Genomic DNA, 20,990 nt, shown 5'->3' with positions numbered 1-20,990 from the left:
GATAACGAAGTGGCAAGATGCAGATTAAGTGACACTGAGGCTCTTTCCTATTGGCCTAGTCTGCTGTAATCTTTCATCTTTTTCTTTTTTCCCCTAATTAAAAAGCAGACACACAGAGAAGGAAATATTGTAACTTCAACCAAGACCTTTGTGTGTGTGTCAGACACAATTACCCAGGTGTTTACCGAGCAGAATATAGATTATCAGTGTCTTAAGATGGGAGCCCATACAGAAGAGTTATCAGACACCACGGTTCCTCTCAAAGCACAAGTGTTTAGGCACTTGGGAAAAAGAAAGCACAGAATGAAATGTGCTCCTAAAGGCACATTTAATACATCCAAAATCTTCAGAAGTGTCTTCTAGTGGCCTTCCATACATCGCTAAGAGGTGATGTTTCAAGAGCGGTACCACAGCTGAAGTGGGAAGGTACAGAACGTGCGTTTAACATCCAGACAGCCTTCTAGTGTGAGCAAAGTTACGGGATCACCTCATTTCACTTTCCTTTTACATACTCACATCTTCAACTTATCATAAAGCCCTACAGGTTATTTCCACACCATTGAATTTCAGTTGTTTCCTGTTTCAAAAACTCTTCCACTTCAACCATGCTGTCTGGTTGTCCAGGGCTTCTCTCATTGATTATGTTAAACTAGCAATAACTGTGTGTTCTAAAATGTAATCATCATACTGATTACACACTGTCTTACTGCATCTCAGTACATAAGAGCTGTCAGAAAAGGGTGCATTTTGATGCATTTTTCAGGCAACAGAAGAGAGCCTCTTCAATTCAAAGCAGAATTAGGATGCTATTTAACAAGAAACCAGATAACAAAGAAGCACAAATTACGTGGTCTGTCAGTTTGAAACCAGGGAGTCCTCTGTCAAATGGGACTATTCTCCCCACAGAAAAGGACTGAAAACCTGAGTATACAAGCCCACTTGGACTTAAGAGTACACCAGAGAAGATTAAATGTTTAATTCATAATTATTAAGGATGTATAATGATGTGGGGGAGTATTTAGGATAATTTACATGCTCCACTACAGTGCTGTTCAGTACCTGAGAAAATCCCAACCAGTGCTAGTTGGTCAGTACTCAGGTGTAGGACAGACCCATATTCCTGAAACTGGTTTTTAGGAACAAAGGTCCAAGAGGAACTTAAGTTATTTTGGTAGCTTTCAGATGAAATGATTCATATTTATGATTTAAGTGAAATGGAACAAAATTTGATTAAAAGGAGCAAGTGTGTGCGACTTTCTGGAACTTCAAAATTTCATTTCTAATTATGTTTTGAGAAATACAATTAAAGCCATCTGCGTTAAAAAAAAAATCTTATTTACAAATGAAAAATCAGAGTTCCTTTTTTCCCTGCTACCTTGGTTCATTAAGCAAATTTAAATGGAGTCACTGATGCTTTGCAATAAAATGTTTGCTGTCTGTTTCTAAATCCATGTTAATAACTTTCACTATTTTTTTCACCGCTATTTTTCATGTCTCTGACATATTATTCAAGACGTTTGATGGGAAGCACGCTGCGAGGGGAGGTACGGCTTGGCAGGAGGGTCTGAAGCTTGAGTCGGGAGTGGGCGACGCTGCGACCCAGTCGAGAAGCTCAGAATTGCAGTAGCAAGTTTCACAAGTTACTTTTCATTTGACAGCACAAGAAATTTTACAGCTTTACTCACAGTGTGTGACTCCAGCCAGGGTCTGGTAGAAGGTGGGGGTATCGCTGTCGTCGGTCAGGGTCACATACACACCTCCAGACAGCAGCCAGCGGGAAAACGTGAAAGCGTCTTTGTTGTGCAACAGCCAAACCCTGAACTTCTCATAGTTTACCTTTTCACCCTATAAGAAAATAAAAAGATAATATGAACTGTTTTTCTCTGCTTTCTCAGTACCAGTAAACAGGAACCATCCAGCTGCACGAACAAGAATTGGGACGATCTATAAAAATAAGTAGTAAAATAACTTTTTTTCTTTGGAGCCATGCTTGTTTTTCCATTTCATTCTGAAACACAGCACTGGGAGGGAAATCAGACTCCTCAACTCTCTCTGCATTTCAGCCACCTACTCAAGGTGGCCTTTGGAAAGTCATTTACTCTGAATCTCAGGTTAAGGGCATCAGAAGAAAAATGGTTGCTTACAACTCGAAATAACAGAGGCTATTTTTATGAATTTAAATTTATTATGATAGATAAAAGCTCTTATGTGCCAAATAACAGGCGCTATAAAATCATCAGCATTCTTGAAGAGGAGGTAGGTGAGGATGTGGTGCAAGGCCCACCTACGAGGTCACATAGAAAGAGGCAGTTGACCCCACGCCTCAAGACCGCCTCAAATAAGAAAGAAAGAAGGGTAATTGTAGTAGGCAATTCCCTTCTGAGAGGGACGGAGGGCATGATCTGCAGAGCTGATCCTCATCGCAGGGAAGTGTGTGGTCTACCTGGAGCCTGGATCAGGGACATCACCAGGACGCTCCCCAACCTGGTGCACCCAACAGACTCCTACCCACTGCTGATCTTCCAGACAGATGGGGAGGAAGCTGCATTCTGCATTCTGATGGGAATGAAGAAAGATTTCAAGGCCTTGAGATGGATGGTAAAAGAGTCTGAGGCTCAAGCGATTTTCTCTTCCCTCCTTCCAGTTTTGGGTGATGATGTGGGAGGGAATAGAAAAATTCAGACTGTAAACAATTGGCTCCAGAACTGCTGCTACAGGCAGGGCTTTGGGTTCTTTGATAACAGCTGGTTTTACAAGACACCAGTCCAAACAGTGATAAGTGGGAAAGGTTCATCTCGCAGGGACAAAAGGATGCTGGGACAGGAATTAGTAGGGTTCATTTGGAGAGCTTTAAACTAGACTCGAAGGGGGATGGGGTTGTAGCTGGGCTTGCATCCGTAGAGCATCATGAAGGCCAGGAGGCCTCCCATACCCTTGGGGTGAAATCGGTGTGCTCAGCTCGCTCTCTGAAATGCCTGCACACCAATGCGTGCAGCATGGGGAATAAGCAGGAGGAGTTAGAAACCTGTGTTAGGGCAGGAGATGATGACCTGGTGGCAATTACAGAGACATGGTGGGACAGCACACATGGCTGGAATGTGGACATGGGTAGCTGTGTCCTTTTCAGGACAGACAGGCCAAGCCAGGCGTGGTGGTGGAGTTGTATCTTATGTGAGAGAGCAACTACAATGCACTGAGTATTGTTCAGGCACGGATCAGGAGCGAGTTGAGAGTCTATGGGTGAAAGTTAAGAGGCAGCATGGCAAGGGTGATACTAGGGTGATACAAGGCCACCAGATCAGGGTGAGGAAGTTGATGACGCCTCTACGGACAGCTGAGAGCAGCCTCACAATCACAGGCCCTGGTTGTGGTGGGGGATTTTAACTTCCCTGATGCTTGTTGGAAGGACGACTCGGCCAGCAGCCACAGTCCAGGAGGTTCCTCCAGTGCCTTGACGATAACTTTCTGATGCAAAGAGTGGAGGAGCCGACTAGAAGAGGTGCACTGCTGGACCTCATCCTCACTAGGAGGGTCTGGTTGAAGCGGTAAAGGTTGAGGGCTGCCTTGGTTGCAGCGACCATGAGATGGTGGAGTTCAGGATCTCCTGTGGTAGGAGCAGGATAGCAAGCAGAATTGCAACCCTGGATTTCAGCAGGGCAAACTTTGGCCTTTTCAGGCAATTGCTGGGGGAAATCCCATGGGCAAGGCTGCTTGAAGGTAAAGGGGCCCAAGATAGTTTGTTAGTGTTCAGGGACTGATTCTACCGGGCACAAGATCAGAGCATCCCGACACGTAGAAAGCCAAGGAAGGGAGCCAGGAGACCTGCGTGGTTAAACAGGGAACTGCTGGAGAAGTACCTATAAACATCACTCTTGAGAGCACAAACTCATCCGCTGTACGGCAGCAGAAACATTAAACTTTCTCACTCTCCAGCCATGACCGGCTATGATTAACAGCCCAGTAAATTCTGCTAAGTGGGTTATTACACTATTTTCATTTTAAAAGAAAAATCAATATACAGCATTTTCTTGAGCAGGAAAATGGTATGAGGCCAGATTGATACTTCCCTTCCTGCAAGTCTTCATAAAGTATTTCTGGATTTCTTGGACAGTGTGCAATTAACTTTTAGGGTATAATTCATCTCGCCATACTGACGGGAAATTATAAATAGGAAATACTGAAGTGGGTCAGCTCCAGAAACTGGCCTGCGGTATACATATGATTCATGGTTCCAGCCAAGAATGAAGAATGTAATCACTGCCCACAGAGCCAAGATGATAGCCCTGCCAGATTCGAGGCGTCTGCCTCAGCCAGTGCCCATAACCAAAGTCATCTTCAATAGGATACAATAAAATTTAAGGTAATTAAGTAATCTAATATCCATAAATGAAGCTTCTAGTCAATCAGTGTTTCAGTGGAATTATAACAATGACTAGGTTTTGCTGATTTGTAGTCCTCTGATACCGAATGAAGCAACCAAAGCACAAAAACCTGACAGTTCTTCAGGATCCCCAGTGCCAAAGAAGTACCTGTGAATATTTAAAAGTAACAATAGCCTGGTTTAGAGGAGCACTTCAGCAAGCTTCATAAAGATTACGTCTCTCAAACAGTATAAATAAATGTTGTAGGTCCTGGCAGGCACATGGAGACAAAAGTAATACTATAAAACTAGTATTTTTTAAGCAACCAGTGCTGGCAGGCATTTCTAAATCTGGGATGCAGATTTTCTTTCCCCTCTCAGATCTGTTTTCTAGATTTCTTCCCCAATTGCAATAAAATGTCTGCACTAATTAATAAAACTCCACTACCAGTATTAGTATTTCAATTCACTTGACAACATGATTATCCTTGGGGAATGGTACCCATCAAACTAGCACAGAAGGTAAAGCAGCACGGAGAATGCCCACACTTATATACCAAGCTGCTATTTGCATCAATACAAATTACTTGTAATATTACAACATAAAAAACGACGAGCTTTTACCCAATTTAAACAAGGTCAGTTTGTTCCCAGACATGCACAAGCATACACATCTCAGAGAAAAACAAACTACCCCATGTAATTCTTCACTTTTTTGTAAAAGCAATAGGATTAAAGCTGTAGGAAATACCTCAGAGAAACATTTCTTGAGTGACTCTGGGACTTTCCCATCAACCACATGCAGCATCTTCTCCATCTCTTCACGGACAACATAACTCCCAGATTCATTAGAAAAGAGACTGAAGATGTCTGAAAGTAGAGATATGTTTAAGCAACTACGGTAGTTACATTCTTCAAATATTAGGCTTACAACTGGCTGAGAATGCCAAAAGCTGTGCAACCAAAGCACTAGAAACTTAGATTGATTCAATTTAACTGCAGCTCAACAAGGTTAAGGTCAAGAAGTGTCTCCTTTTTAATTTACCATTGTCCACTAATCAAAAGGAAAATCAATATTATCAAGTCAGATTAACAATGAAGACAAAACAACAGAAGTCAGTGGGCAGATGCTTTCACTTGTTTTGAAAAATATCAATGCCATCCTCGTTTCTCTGCCCACATGCAGTGAATAACAGCCTTTCTGTAGGATCCTAACATTTACATTCATGACTTATCAAATATTTCATTTTGGTTGAGTATAGAAAACTAAAATGCACTGAATTTCAAAATATACAGCTAAACATTTCTAAAAAGCCTACTATACTGACAAACGTATGCCCTGGTTACATATAAAAACAGGGACTTAGTATCTAACACAGTTTATGTTTGGTATTTTACACTCACTATCCACTGTTTTGTTAATGTTGTAAGTTCCATTACTTACATTTTGCTTTCTCTTCCTCTTTACCTCTTGTGAGTAGAACTAATCCGACTATCAAGTTATTGAAGTGCAGCCCTTTGGATATTCCTCCAAATGAACAGTAGATAACCTAGAAGAACAAAACAGACAAGTTAACACGGAGAACAGAGTTGTCAGAGCTAAAGGCAACAACTTACACTGAGGCAATACATTGCAGTTTTTCCTGTTAAGCACTTGAATACCCACATAAAAATTGAACTGTTAACTATATTACAAAAGCAAGTAATAACATCCCAAAAAAAAAGAACAAAGAAAAGATTAAGCTTAGAAAAAATAGTAAATCTACCACAGTGTTAAACCTTTGCAATGCACACTTCCCTACTCACATTATCTAAATAAAACTGGAAGACACAGACATGTACGCTGCTTGCGAGGTCAGTAACACAGAAGATCCCAGAAATAGAAGCTGTGATTAGAAATGACACGGAGCAAGATATCATCGCAAAGGTCTGGCTAAGCTTTTTCTTCTCTGCTAACAATATTTCAATTTCTCTCTCAAGACAGGGGCCACACTCTGAAAGAACATAATTTTTTAAACATGCATGTGTGCAGGATGGATTTTTTTTAGGTAACTTTCTGATGCAAAGGGTGGAGGAGCCGACTAGAAGAGGTGCAGGAAGGCCAATGGTACGTGGGGTGGGTTAGAAGGGGGTGGTCAGTAGGTCAGAGAGGTTCTCCTGTCCCTCTGCTCTGCCCTGGGGAGACCACACCTGGAATGTTGTGTCCAGTTGTGGCCCCTCAGTTCCAGAAGGACAGGGAACTGCTGGAGAGAGTCCAGCGCAGGGCAACTAAGATGCTGAAGGGAGTGGAGCATCTCCCGTGTGAGGAAAGGCTGAGGGAGCTGGGGCTCTGGAGCTGGAGAAGAGGAGACTGAGGGGTGACCTCATTAATGTTTACAGATCTATAAAGGGTGAGCGTCAGGAGGACGGAGCCAGGCTCTTCTCATTGACAACCAATAGTAGGACAAGGGGTAATGGGTTCAACATACATTGTGGTACTGTATGAAAAAGGGAAAGAAATTAAACTAGCTCGTAGATCTGTGCAGGCATATTTGGGTGTGCACATCTACAGACGTATGTTATCAACGACATATGCCTGCCCAGAAAAACAGCAAGTTCCTGGGTTACCTCAGCAACTTTTGGAGGGACTCCATCGCCAAGAACTTCCCTGATGAAGCACTGTTGAGTCATATAATACGAGAGTCCACAAGTTCTCTTGAAAGCATCTTTCAGTCGCTTTAGCTCTATGTCTGTAACTGTGTTGAGAAAATAGAGAGGAAAAACATATAGTTGGTCAGCAAAAAGGTCGCAGAAATGTAATAGCTTAAGGACCCTCCAAATCCTATACACCTTATATTTTACCTTTACAATGAAAAAACAGAGAGAAATTAAACGCATGATTTCACCTCCATAGTGGGAAAACCTGACTACCAGCAAATGAGATCTAATAACCTAATCTTCCCAAAGAAAGAGACGTGAAGTAGACCTAAAGTTAACATCAATTATTACCACAGTTCACTGCGTAAGTTTTCTCTGACTACAATAGCATATTAGAATTTGTTCTAAATTAAGCACCATTATTGTCACACAAAAGGAAAATAAGCTTGCTTTATGATCAATTTTATATTGCATATAAGCCAGAGAAACAATCTGTAGCCAACAGTGGTGAATATCATCAAGAGCAGCTCCAGCAGCATGCTTCAGGTAGCTTCATCTCGCAACCGGTCTATTGTTCTATATAAAAAAAATATCACCACTTACACGCTGATAAGACAGTACAATGAAGCATGAATTTAATGGAAATAGTACTGTTAAACTTTGGAATAAATGTAACTCTTCACCTAAGATCTTCTTGCACAGTCAGAATCTGATTGCCAGCTAAAACCTGTTCAAACTTGTTCACAATCCGTAAGCGTGAAAAGTTCCATGACATCCCGTTCATACTTGCACAAGAGCTTCCTGAAGAGCAGTCCCTGTGTGTTCAGGTTTTACAAGCACACAAGCAGCTTTCTAACATAGTGTAGAAGTGAAGCATCTCGCTGAACAAACCAAGCCCTTTGTCAGAAATCAGAGGACGCACCGTGACCTGGACCAGTGCAAGTGGTGCAGAAAGAGCGATTGACCATCTCGAGGCCAGAAGAAATGCTGCCGTACATGATACCTACTTCACTGTATTTATAGCAAAGCATTTTCATTTGCCCAAGCCAGACAGAAACAACACTGGCACGGCCAAAAGCTTGACAAGCTTTTTGTCAGCCAAAAGAAAACCAAACGCTTTGAGTTTAATCCAGTACTGTCTCTAAAACTTCTACATTTCAATTCATTCGTTCATTAAAAAGTCACAACTATGTCATTCTTCCTAGGCAACTTTCACTAATACAAACCTCTACGTTACCTTGGCTGGACGCTTTTCAGTGGAGTTAACGACAGTTTAACAGAAGATTAGTGCTGCTTCCAGCTCTCCAGGGAATATTTGAGCTCCAGTTTGTTTAATAAAGTTTAAATGAAACCATGCAACCTCAGCTAAAAATGTCACCACAACTTACAGTAATTGTAGCAAACCCTCAGCTCATTTAACTGCCAAGGATATTTTTAGTTTGATAGTGTTACTTAAACTTAATGTTGTTTATATGGATTTATGACTCTTAATATTTTTTTCAACTCGCATCTATCCAGGTAATGATTTGTGTAATGCCTTCCAAACAATCCTGTGCTGGAAACCACCCTCTTTCCACCGCTTTCACTCCACATATTTATCATCCCAGAGTTTTCCTCTTAGAATAAAACTTTACCTGAAGCTCAATCAACTACTCTCAAATCTAAAGTCTGTTTTGTATAAAAACTGTAGTCCAAACAGTATACATAAATCACGTATGCAGCACAATTCCTCTTCAGGCAGCAGATATTGTTCTTTTTGCTTACCCATTGTGTAACAGTGAAGTACATGCTTAGACCTACCTTAGGTTCTGTGTCACTAAACTATGCTGGCGGAAATCATCCTTACAGCAGAGCTCTGGCCAGTTTTGCAGACAAGAAAGGCTGTAAGAAAGCAGTTTAAATCTACCTTTCTTTTTTTACAAGGTGCAACACTAGGAACACCCCTGCAGCCAAGAACAGGACTGCCACGCACCACTGTCTGCTTGGCACCAGCCACTGCCGTGCACCTAAAGCAAGAACCGACCGAGTACCTTATCTGCCCATCTCCAGCGTGTGGCTGCACCCCAGCCACCTCGCGAGGAAGTTCAAAGATTCACAGACGCACCAAAATTCACAAGCAAGCACAGCTACGTAAGATGGGGCTGCTCACAGGTGAACGTTACGCATCGTAAGAACAAAAATATTCCTTTTGAAGGGAGCTTGTCTGAAGGTTAAAAGAAGTGGTCAATCAGGCTTAATGGATTTATTATGGCTTATATGACATAATTGCTATGTACCTTGCCTGTGACATGTGCAATGGGAGTGAGCACAATAAACGCACTTTAAATTCCCATTTAATATTTATTAGGAAAGTTGGACCAGCCACAAAAAATACCTTCCTTTCCAATGCTTCTTCCCCTGCCCTTCAAAACACAAGCACAATTATGTAAAACGCTGTGGTGATACGGAGTGAGGTGCAAAACGCAGCCTTCAAAAGCACACACTTATCTGCTGTAGCAAAGAATAAAGGTATAGCATTTGAAATTTAATACTGCCCAAGACATTCAGGCAAATCTTCACGTCTTAAATGTCTCAACACTAAAATGAATGTAAATTCTATTCTGCATCAGGCAGATGTTTGATAAATGATCTAAGATACTCTGTAAAAGTACAATAAACTACTACTGAGGAGCTGCTTTAATCAGTGCCAAGGACAGAGTCCCAATAGTTTCACTGAGGGTAGGAGGAGTTAATCTGCCTTGGCTGCTACAAACTGGGAGCCAATTAACATCATCTGGAACTAACTTGACACAAGCAGCACGTGTATTTGTTTTCTTTCATCTAATTAAAGTAATGCCTGCCGAAAACAAACCAGTGATTTGGTAACCTCTGTTCACAGCAGAATCACAACAGCAACGTGCAAATCGTGGCTTCCTTTAGTATGAGCAGCAGTAACAGCACCAAAAACCTGATAAAATCTTTAGGTCTCAAAAGCCTAAAACATGTCATCTGGCTATATCAACAGATATTATTTATTCTAGTTTAGGGGTGACCAGGAGAAAAAAAATAGCGCCAAATCAAGACAGAAGACCACAATGTATCGACAATGGTGAAAATCAAAACAGGAAACTAATTACTGCGTAAACAGGAAGAAAAAAAAACAGAAGATAAAAAGTTCAGTTAAGGTGAAGGGTCAAGAAACTTTGATCTCATCTGACTAAAGCATCTTACAACATACCTAGTAAGGGCTGGTACTGTTTCCCTGGATTGTAGGCATCAAAATGCCCGCAGTACTCTACAAATACGCTACAAAAATCCGAATTCCCAATGTCACTTCACAAAATAATTAAAACAAAGCCAACGCAGCCCTGCAGATCTCAAGTATACCAAGTAAGCAATAATTTGCAACCATCAGCATAACATTGCATTTACTCTCTACTAAAAATAACCAAGCCTGAATTTTAATAAAACAGACAACTCGATCATCCTGCAGAAAGCAAGAAAAACTCACCCACCTCAGGCTCTTCCTGACTTCCAGCTTGGGTTTTGATAATTCTAATATTTTGATATTTAAGTGATCATTTTACAGGTTCAATATCAAACTCACAGGGCATATAATTCTCTAACCAGACAATTATCTTGCCTGTAATCACTTGCTCAATATTTCCCCCAGGAATCTTCATCCTAGTTATACATGGAAATTTTATTACTTTTTCCATTAGTCTTTATTGTGACTTAATGGCCGCAGCTATGAAGTTGTCAAGAACCAAAGCAAGGCTAAAAAGTTTCAAAGAGGTAAAACATGCAAGTGAATGGAAAGCACGTTTGGGCATTACCCCAAACAGGAAGAATAAACTGCAAAATGAGATAAATGAACCAGCTATGGCTAAAAAGACAAACCCCACAGCCAGCCATCCCTGCCAAAAAGGAATCCACTAAAACACAACACAAAAATCCTGCCTCCCCTAATGGAAAAATTAATCCGCTCTCAAGGAACCTTTCCTAAACAGTCTCAAAAATGGCACCATTCAAATGACACAGTGCATCTCGCTAAAGACTTAACAGCGTTAACGTGACATTTACCAATAAGAGAAATGTAAGGGTAACAGCAACACAGCTCTGGTTTAAAAAAAAAAAATTAAAAATCAAATTATTCCATCCATTTTTCCCCCCCCTACCTACTCTTTGTGGGGCTTTTTGGTAGCAGTGGCTCATCCTGGGGATAAAGCGTTTCTTGGTTCTATTAGACCTAACCATAATACATATCAAAGGTTTAACATCTTGTGTGTGCAGAGCGGAAGAAGATTTAGTTATTACAATAGGATTTGCCAATTTTCTGTAACATGAATACTTAGCATTTATGTGATGCTTTTAATCTTCAAAGAGCTTACTTCTCACAGTCACCACTCTCAAAAAGAATGCCATTAAGCATTATTAGCCTGTTTCATCCATCTGTAAAGTCTCTCCACCGGGGCGCACACTGTCACATCGCTATTTGCATTATGTTTGCTCCAAGCAAAGCCCATCAGCGCAGGTTCTGTGACAACCCTGCCACAAGCCCAGTGTGGACAGGAATTGCTACATAACAGCCCCAACAGGGAAATAATCCTCCCACCATCTTAGCACTTCAGTGTTATTGGCTGTATCTTCCATCCTCAGGAATTAAAGGAGCCTGGTTTTATACCAGTCCAACCCGATGAGCCACCAAAGAAACCTGGAAGAAACCGAAAATTCAGGAACCTAAGAATTAAAGTAACATTTACCATACATACGGTCATGAATTTAAGTGCAATAAACTGCAATATTAGGGACAGAAGTAATTACTGCTATCAATTCAAGAACTGGTAAACTCATCCCCAGTGACTCAGTAAAGCCATTTCTAGCCCTCATTAATCACAGGGTGTCTGTCACCTTTGTGGCCACAGGGCCCTGTCAGACCATTTACAGCTTCTTCCAACAGAAGGTGCTGTTCCTGCACTGGATGCTCTGAATCGGTTCTTGGGGACCCTGGAGAAGCCGCTCAGTTGCCCAGCACGGGTCAGAGCAGAGGTGCACGGTTTACATGGTTTTAAACACAGAGCATAAGCCACCTTGCAGCTACACTATGCGTTGTTCTTTAATTTAAAAAATACAGTCTAGGAAAAGACAAATCATGTTGTTAGGTCCAAGATCGGAAAATAGAGACCAAAAAGTTCTTATATGACTTTTCCACTGATAAGAACCTTGGTAACCGCCCTCCCTAGAATACAGAGCATGCTGTTCTGACTGCGCCAAGTGCTGCTGCTGACTTTTCTTAAGGTAATGCTGCCTCAGTGATGGGAGTGCAAGTCCACTTTTCCAATTTTTAAACTAAAATCTAGGGTTTAACTGCAACACATTGCTGGGAAAACGTGGTAAAAGCCATCTAGAAAAGACTAAGAAATTTCCAGTGCAGAATAAGATTTAGTTTCTGGTAACACCTACCAACCAGAAACATGGATTGAAAGGAAGTGCTTCTTCAGCCCAGAATAGACTCATGATGCCATATTCAAGTTCATTTTTAGAACAAATCTAATCCGCAAAACTGAAGTTCCCATAATTACTATCCCGATACTTTCAGTTCTTTTTCTCCACATCCCGGACTTATTAAATTGGGCACTTCCTGTTCTGCTCCGGTTTCTTGAGTTTCTTCCACAATTTTTTCCTTCAGGGTTTCAGAATTTTAAAAGAACGATTTACGGAACTAATGCCTAAAATTGATCGTTTCAAACAGCTGTCAAAAAACTCAACTTAATGAGTCTTACGATCATTTGTGGAGTTCCACTGAGACAGTAGCGTATACCTGTTAAAGTATCTCAGTTCATGACTCGCTGCCAAAGCATTCTGCCAGAGGACAAAACCTGAGCATTTCCATTATCACTACAAATTAAGATAAGGAATATCAATTCAAAACACTAAAGGAATGTAAGTATACATTCTATATTAAATACTTTACACGGAATTGTACGAGTAGATGACAACTGAAAGATCAGCTAACAAAAAGATAGACACGATGTGAATAAAAAACACAGCTAATGAGGAAAAATTCAAAAGGGCTTGTAATGGGTTTTAGTTTTAAAGGATGAGGAACACATTTTTATGCAGAATGCAATTATCTCTTATTTTGGCCTGCTGACATTGCCTCTCATAACTTCTGGGTTCAATTCAGACTTCACACTAAGCAAAAGAGCTTCAAAGGATTGTCCAGTGAGGCTGAACAGCATCCTTGTCGCAGAACCTCGGGACGGTTTGCGGTGCATTCCACATTAACGCACTGGTAAACGCATCCACCTGTGCACCCTGTGAACACCGCTCCAGAAAAGGGGTCCTGATTTTGCCCCCGGTACATCCCGTGGTAAGCACAACGTTACAGCCCCAGCAGAGGAGAGGAGAGGAGAGGCTGTTACGTGTTGTGATGGGCTAAAAGGAGAAGGGAGAGGAGGATTTAAACACCCGAGAGATCACGGCATGTCACTTGATACGCCAGGTCACCCTACCTGTGACAGCTAATCACTCCAGTGCACGGAATGATTCAAGTAACTATTTCAGTGCTTTCGCCATTTTATGTATATAATGGGAAAGAAACCCTGGTCATTACAGCCTTATCGTTCATCCAAGCCTCTCGCAGGCATTTCCTATTTTGCCTCAAAACCGAATAAAGGCCTTGTTGCAAATGTTAGCATATTTCTTAAAGTAATTTTCTTAAACTATTAGATTATTTAGCCAAGAAACACATACCTCTATCTCCTAGAACTCAGCCACATGTCAGCATTACACTAAAATAATGAAGGACATTTTTTTTTCATTGTCATTATAATGAACGACTTAACGGTCTCCACAGAAAAAATGCTGTGATTGATTGTAACTCGCATCAGTTTTTAAAGAGATTTGGTGAACCACTACAAAAACGAGACGCAGACACATTTTGTTTCAAACCAAGATCTGAACCCGGCTTAGACTCATTAAGAATTAGAAATCCAGAAGTGGTTTTACACCAGCTTAACGAAACAGCACTTAAAAGAGATGCACTCATTCCAAACATGTACCCACCTATAAGAAGGATGTCAACCCTGCTCAGCTGTAAACACAAGCTCACCAAAAAAACCCCACAAACACACTTCTCAGAGGTGTTAAAATTCATTATGTAAAAAAGAAACGCTAAGCATTATTACACAGCTAAGCTGAAAACGCCAAGGCTATAGAGACACAGTCATCACTAACAACAGTAAAATGTCCCTGAAGAAATCATAAAAGAGAATGTGCATTAGGATTTTGCCACTCTTTAGGCTAGCAGGGTACTTTCTATTCTAGTAAGCGCTAGAAATAATATAGTATTCAAAGTTTTGTGAATTAGGCCCTTTCAAACTCTTAGGTAAAATCTACCTTAATGGATTTTTCTTCTACATTCATCTTTGCCCAAAGGCTTCATTGCGTCATTATGTAAATGACCTTTTCATAGGAAAATTAAATGTTAAAGTTGCTTTTTGTAGTTCTTCAATACTGCAAATATCACATGGGCATTCACAGTAATTCAGACTAAGTATAACTTAAAGAAGAAGCAATCACTCCAAGCAATATAACAAATTCAGAAATAACTTGCTTTTAAAATACTTACAATTGAAAGTCTTATTTAAAATTAACCTCCAGAACTTTCCTGTACGGTAACCTACACTAGGACATCATCACTTCTGTTATGAACAATATTTGTATTTGGAATTTCTTCTTGGACCAAAAGAGGTCGGGATTATTGTAAAAATAATTAGTAGCTAAGCCATACAGATGCCAGGGATAAGAGCTCCAGGACATACAACTCATGAGACCCACCTGACACTCCACACATACTGAATTGTGTAGAACTACTGTTCGTATTCACAATCTGACCAAAAACACACTCAATTTTCAGATGATAGTCTATCATTTTTAAAATGACAGACATTAATAACATCAGTGCTTTTCAAACACAGAAAAATCATAATCAGTCCTATCACAAAGCAGCAGTTATGCAATAATCTTAATTTATAGAACTAAATAGACATCACGCCTCACCTATTCACATTACTTGCTAATGCTCTTTTTTAGTCTCACAAATCTTGTCATCCCTTCGCAGGCCCATTTTTTGAATGTGATGCCATTTTTTTGAGTACTAAAGAACTGAGTACCGTACTTATTTTATGCAATGAGACAGGAGGCTGGATTCTCTTTGAGCAGAAGAAAGGGGGTGAGAGTTGTTTTACTCGTTTCTCCCATACTGCCAGCAGCCAGAAAGCCTGACAGTGTTACAGGTCAAGTACAACAGGACTCAAGGAACCCCCTCTTCTTTTCTTTTCTTTCATATATCATTAGAGATGCTTCATATCCTTTTGAAAAGCTTCCTAGTTTCTATTTTTGTCTTATTTTCTCTGTAGGACACTGTCAGGTAGGTTTAGAACTCTGATATTATATTTCACAAAAACAAGGCTTTACAAAATTCAAGACAAACAGAAATATTTCGCAGGATCTATCAGGTTGGAAAGTATCTCAGGAGGTCACCTAGTTCAGCCTTGTGCTTGGAACTGGGTCAACACGGCACTCAAACCAGCCTGCGGAGGCCTTTGTCCAGGCAGGTCTTGGAAACCTCTAAGGATGAAAGTTCAACAAGTTTCTCTGGGCATGTATATTAAACAACAACAACAAGAAAAAAGGCCTGCTGTTACCAGAGTGAAAACTAGAACCTGATTAGGAAGAATTGACCACGAAAATAACTGATTTTATTGATTAAAAATACAAGAACAAGCCATGTTCACTTGAGTAAGGCATTCAACACAGTCTCCCACAGCATCCTCACAGCTGAACTGAGGGAGTGCGGTCTGGATGAGCGGGCAGTGAGGTGGACTGGGAACTGGCTGAAGGGAAGAAGCCAGAGAGTCGTGGTCAATGGGGCAGAGTCCAGTTGAGGCCTGGATCCAGTGCAGTGCCTCAGGGGTCAGTGCTGGGGCCAGGATTATTCAATATATTCATCAATGATTTGGATGAGGGAAAAGAGTGACTGTCAGCAAGTTTGCTGGTGACACCAAGCTGGGAGGAGTGGTGACACTGGAAGCTGTGCTGCCATCAGAGACCTGGACAGGCTGGAGAGTTGGGCAGGGAAAAAAATGAATGAAATATAACAAGGCTGGAATGATATTATCTATTTACACTCATTTGGCAGCTTTCCTGACCACTTTGATTTAAGTCTCTAGGAACACAATGACAGGATAAAAATCCACCTAATATTATGAGTGTACTGTTTTTTAGAGACACAATTCACCTGCTGAAGTGAGAAACCAGAAGGTCCCCCAACATTTACTGAGTCATATTTCAAGGTTTTGAGGGCTTTTTGCTTTAAGATGTTCAACTGTTTCTTGTTTCTGAAATGCCTGCATTCTTAAATCCTCTTTTAACACTTACATCCATGAGCACAACCAACACGTCCAACATTTATTTGAGCACCTACTTACCAAGTTACTGCCACGCTTGGACTTGGGAACCATCTAAGAATTAGTAAAAATCTACTAAAAGGTATGCGATCAGCTCCCTCAGAACCACAGCGCTAAGCAGAAGGCAACGCTTTCCTCTAATTTGTACGTTTTCAACTGGTATTTTGTAAGGAACTTTGAAAGACCGCAAAAGGCATCTCAGGAAAGGAAACTTACTGTTAGTTGACAAGTTCACTATACAAATGTTCCTCATTTCCAATAGGAAATAACTTGGGCAGTTACAAGAAGAGGCTGAAAACCACTGAGTACACTTCTCTAAACTTGGAACCTGAAGTATAAGAAGAGAAAGTGGTCACTGCAACTGAGCACATGAAAAATTACAGCTGAACAACCTCTCTTCTAACAGCAGCCTCTTTTCATCAGTTCGTGGAAGCTGTAGTAGAATTCCCCAAGCCACTGGTGAATTGTAGTACACATTTAGCAGAGACTACCGAGGTATCCTCCCAAAACAAGCATCAGAACCGAATGCCAAAGTTGTGAAATAATTACTGCTCGGTGAGTTTGAGCGGCTCCTTGCAGCTCTACGGATCTATAAACAGGAAGTATGAAGCTATGCATTCATACCTGCTTTCATCATATGACAGAGCCCTACAGCCATCACATACTGGCTGACAGAACAAGTCTCGCTGTATGATCTAGACTGTCTCAACAGTGGATCCTATTCATTCTGATAGCTAAAAGTAAAAAAAAAAAGGAAGGCTGAGAGAGATCTAAGTATTTTCATCACATGCACCTCAAAAATCAAAGCTTCTTAAACAGAAGGGCATGGGTTTATACTTCTAGAAAACAACATATACTGAAGAACGCTCACCTACCTATGGTGTTGTTCAAGCACTGTTTTTCAGATATGAGAGAAAAGAAAGCAGAGCAACTGCTTTTGTGGGATACAGAAAGAGGAGAATAAACCACTAAAATGGCTCCCTGATCATTTTTCCTAAATGTTAATTTCATATTCTGGCATAATAAAAAGTAGTCTTGTATGGGCTCAAGGGCTGAGCCCATGGATTTTGTCACCTGGTAGAGACCAAGACAACCTCAAATAGATGATTGTATATTTGCACAGGTTTTCCATCATCCGTTTGTCAGATTTATTACATCTGTACGCTTGAGGATGTTAATGATCAGACATCAAATACATATGCCTTGATTTAAATAAAACAAATGTAGCTATTTTTCAAATTCAATCAAGGCACAAAAGGTCATTAGCAAGATTTATCCCCTGTCCATCACATCACATCAGTCTTCGTTGGAAAGCATACTAACTAACCTTTTAGTGGATTAAAATGGGGTTTCATTGCTTTGACAGGCTTGTTGTTCTGTAATTGGTCGCATCTTTGAGATATACAGAAAACTGTCTTCAAAAACTACTCTCTCATGACCTCTCAAGAGGTAAATCCTGTGAAATTGATACACCTGCAGGTTTTGCCTCATTATTAGCTGGTGTTTTAATTGCACGCACATTTTTTTTAAAATACACTATTTTTGTTGCTCCTCTTTTTCTCAGAGATCATTGTGCACAAAACAATCCACAATGAAATGGATCTGTCAGCAGCCCTCATTTCTCCAAGCAGCACACTCACTGGTCACACCGATGCGGTGGCAGTTCCCCCTTCCACCATCCCAGCAAACACGTAACGAAAATTCACTGCGCTTTAAGCAGCAAGAAAACTCCGCCTTCTTCTATCACACAAATTTGACAGATCCATTATTCACCGACACCTCTTTCGTTTAAGTGGCTACCTGACTAAATATTTAGCATACATAAGGTGAAAATGGTCCGAGCTAGCACGACCTGCTCTAAGTAGCATTCATAGAAATTTTGACTGTAGATTCTATAATCTTGTACTTTTCAAGTACCTTAATAAATTTACGCTCAGTCTGTGATTATATTCTGAAAGTTACTTAAGCAGAACACACGAACAATCACTGGAAAATACAGTCCTTAGGGATCTAAATAAATTGGCTGTCAATACCACGTAGCCTCCTCTTTCCTGGGGAATACTTATTAAAATATTGTACACACAACACAGCATAACACAGGAGCTACTGTGCTGGAGCTGATACAACAGTAATAGAAAGTTCCTCCTTTTATGAAGTTTTATTGGCCCAAAGACAGCCCTCTAAGGAGTCAGTGTCAAGGCTGCCAGCAGAACAAGATAAAGCAGGCTCTAGAGCCTTGGCATAAGGCAAGGCCTAACCCTGGGCAGTGCTCAGAAGGAGCAGGCAGGCAGTGGGATGGACGGACTGGCAGTACAGGAGGCAAATGCTCTTGGAGCTTAGGGTAAGAAAAAACCAACGAATTTAAGATCCACATTACGAGTTTATGCTGTCACGAATTTAGTTTTACAAAATAACCGACATCATATGCCCAGTTTGGAATGAAGCGCTTCTTTTACTTCATCCATAAGGACCTGCCCGTGAATTTCACCTCCTCTCAAAGCAGCCATCCTCAGAAGGAGGAGTACAGGGTCACAAGGAGCTCTCACCACAAGTTCAGAACCAAACCTGCTCCACGGCAGTAGGCAAAGTAGCACCCCTGGCTACTATAAATAAGGATGGCTATAATCTGGCAATCTTCATAACGAGATAAGAGACATCTAAAACAGCATCCCGCACTTTTCAGGCCCAAACTACACAACCAGAGGCAGGTTTTACAGGGCATGAGGGAAAAAGGGAGATCAACAAGACTCAGCATGGCCTGCTCTGGTGGACACCGACAATTTCAACATGCCCATTCACAGGGCCACGTCATCCCCAGCGCAGTCAGCTGGCTGTGCCAACCAGCAGGAAAAAACCACTAAAAAATTGCAGTTCTGTCTCATGCTCTTGGGTGAAAAAGCCATTAACACGAGACTGCTCTCGCATTTTCACCTCCTTGAATAGAAGTTACATTTTAGCTACAGTTATTTATATTGTGAGTGCTTAACCACAAAAACTATCCTCACCTTCCCAACCTTTGGTTACTCCCAAAATGGAACTGCAATAAATAAAATTGCAGCCATTCCCAACTCGAAAGTCAGCCTTCTTTTCTGAAGCTTACAGAACCAGCAGCGCCCACTGCATTCTTCTAGATATTCTGAACAACTCAAATTAAAAACTAGTGTTTCCAAAACGTGATCACGACATTCTGAATGATTACTACTTCTACAAGTATAGATAACCACTATTGATTACATATGAAGAATTCACAGTTGAGGAATATGTACAGTATCACCTAATATGAAACCTTCTCAGCATCTAAGGACACAATGTTAGAGAAGGCAGATCTAACTGGACATAAATATATTTATGTTTATCCATTATCGCTGCTTGTGTTCACAGAAATGCCACGAGCATCAGCATGGTTCCCTGCAAGTAAGAATGGCCTAACAAACAATGTTTTGATAACTAGCCTGTTTTATACATACAACCCTCCACTGGTTAAGTAAGCAGTGTAGTTATTTGGCAAAACATCCATTTATATTAGAAAGCCTAAAACAACCTTTCTGTTCTCCTACAGAAAAACAGTATTGAATGCCTCATACAAATAGAATAACATCAAAGAAAAATATTACATTTGCTGTGCAAGAAACAATTTTAAATAACTTTAAAAAAAAAATCTTTGTTATTTTTACGTCAAGTAAACTTTTAATTACAAAACATCCAGATCAACTTCTTGGATTTTGAAGCAGTATACGAGTTTGAATCTAACATCAGAATTCAAAACATCTGCTTCTTCTTATTTATAAACTTTGGAATATACATCTTGACCAGATGAATGCATTTTACACCAAAGAGCTTATTTTAAATACTTCCTGTTATATTCAACTTCACACCTCTACCAAGTTACACGTATGGCTCCAGCTCTTCTAAAATGATAAACACCATTGCTTTTAAAGACTTTCTCTACTTTCACTAGAAGTGAAATTCTTCAAGGCAGTTATGTTTAAAATTTGTAATGAAAGTGAGTTTGAATCACATGTTTGGTTCTTCTGCTTGACAGTACGTTGCTCCATTTCTTATCTGACATGGCATCCCTGAGAGGCTCTACCATTAAAAAAAATAAAAATATTTAATAAAAATACTATTTCACATTAATTCGTTTCTCCTTCAATTAACGCTCAATATTTCTTCCCAGTTTTCCCCTTATCAATCATTACATGCTTCCCAGATGTAAGCAGAAACAGAGCAGCCATGTATTGCTTTGAGCTTATGAATGTTATCAATGCTTTAAATATCAAACAGGTGAACTGCTTTAACAGTCTGTCCTACATCACACGATGCCACAACAGATCAACAATCAGAAAAACTACCCTCCCTGCAAACCATTTACTGCTGAAAATTACTGTGCCTCTTTGTCCTTGGACTTGGATATCAGTTCTAGAGCAAGGTAGCTGGCAGGGTGCAGCTCGCCCGTCTCCTTGGAGCCCTGCAGCTGCGAGCATTCAGCGCTTAGCTTGTTTATGTTTTCCCTTCGCTAGTTCCTCTTTAAATTCTCCAGA

General features: G+C 40.6%; 1 protein-coding gene across 3 annotated transcripts in view; it reads right to left on the bottom strand.

The window, feature by feature from the left end:
• USP32 (ubiquitin specific peptidase 32) overlaps positions 1 to 20,990 on the bottom strand; it is a 52,733-nt gene that overhangs the window by 30,860 nt on the left and 883 nt on the right. For all 3 annotated transcript variants that reach the window (XM_065853061.2, XM_065853062.2, XM_065853063.2), the window contains exons 2-5: positions 6,968 to 7,095; positions 5,805 to 5,910; positions 5,112 to 5,230; positions 1,686 to 1,845 (exon numbers count right to left, since the gene is read on the bottom strand). In XM_065853061.2, the coding sequence (XP_065709133.1) occupies positions 1,686 to 1,845; positions 5,112 to 5,230; positions 5,805 to 5,910; positions 6,968 to 7,095 (513 nt within the window). The remainder of the gene's footprint in view (positions 1 to 1,685; positions 1,846 to 5,111; positions 5,231 to 5,804; positions 5,911 to 6,967; positions 7,096 to 20,990) is intronic.

The sequence above is a fragment of the Patagioenas fasciata genome, chromosome 19, assembly GCF_037038585.1.
Source record: "Patagioenas fasciata isolate bPatFas1 chromosome 19, bPatFas1.hap1, whole genome shotgun sequence".
Taxonomy (NCBI): Eukaryota; Metazoa; Chordata; class Aves; order Columbiformes; family Columbidae; genus Patagioenas; species Patagioenas fasciata.
This window is presented reverse-complemented; position numbering and strand designations above follow the sequence as displayed.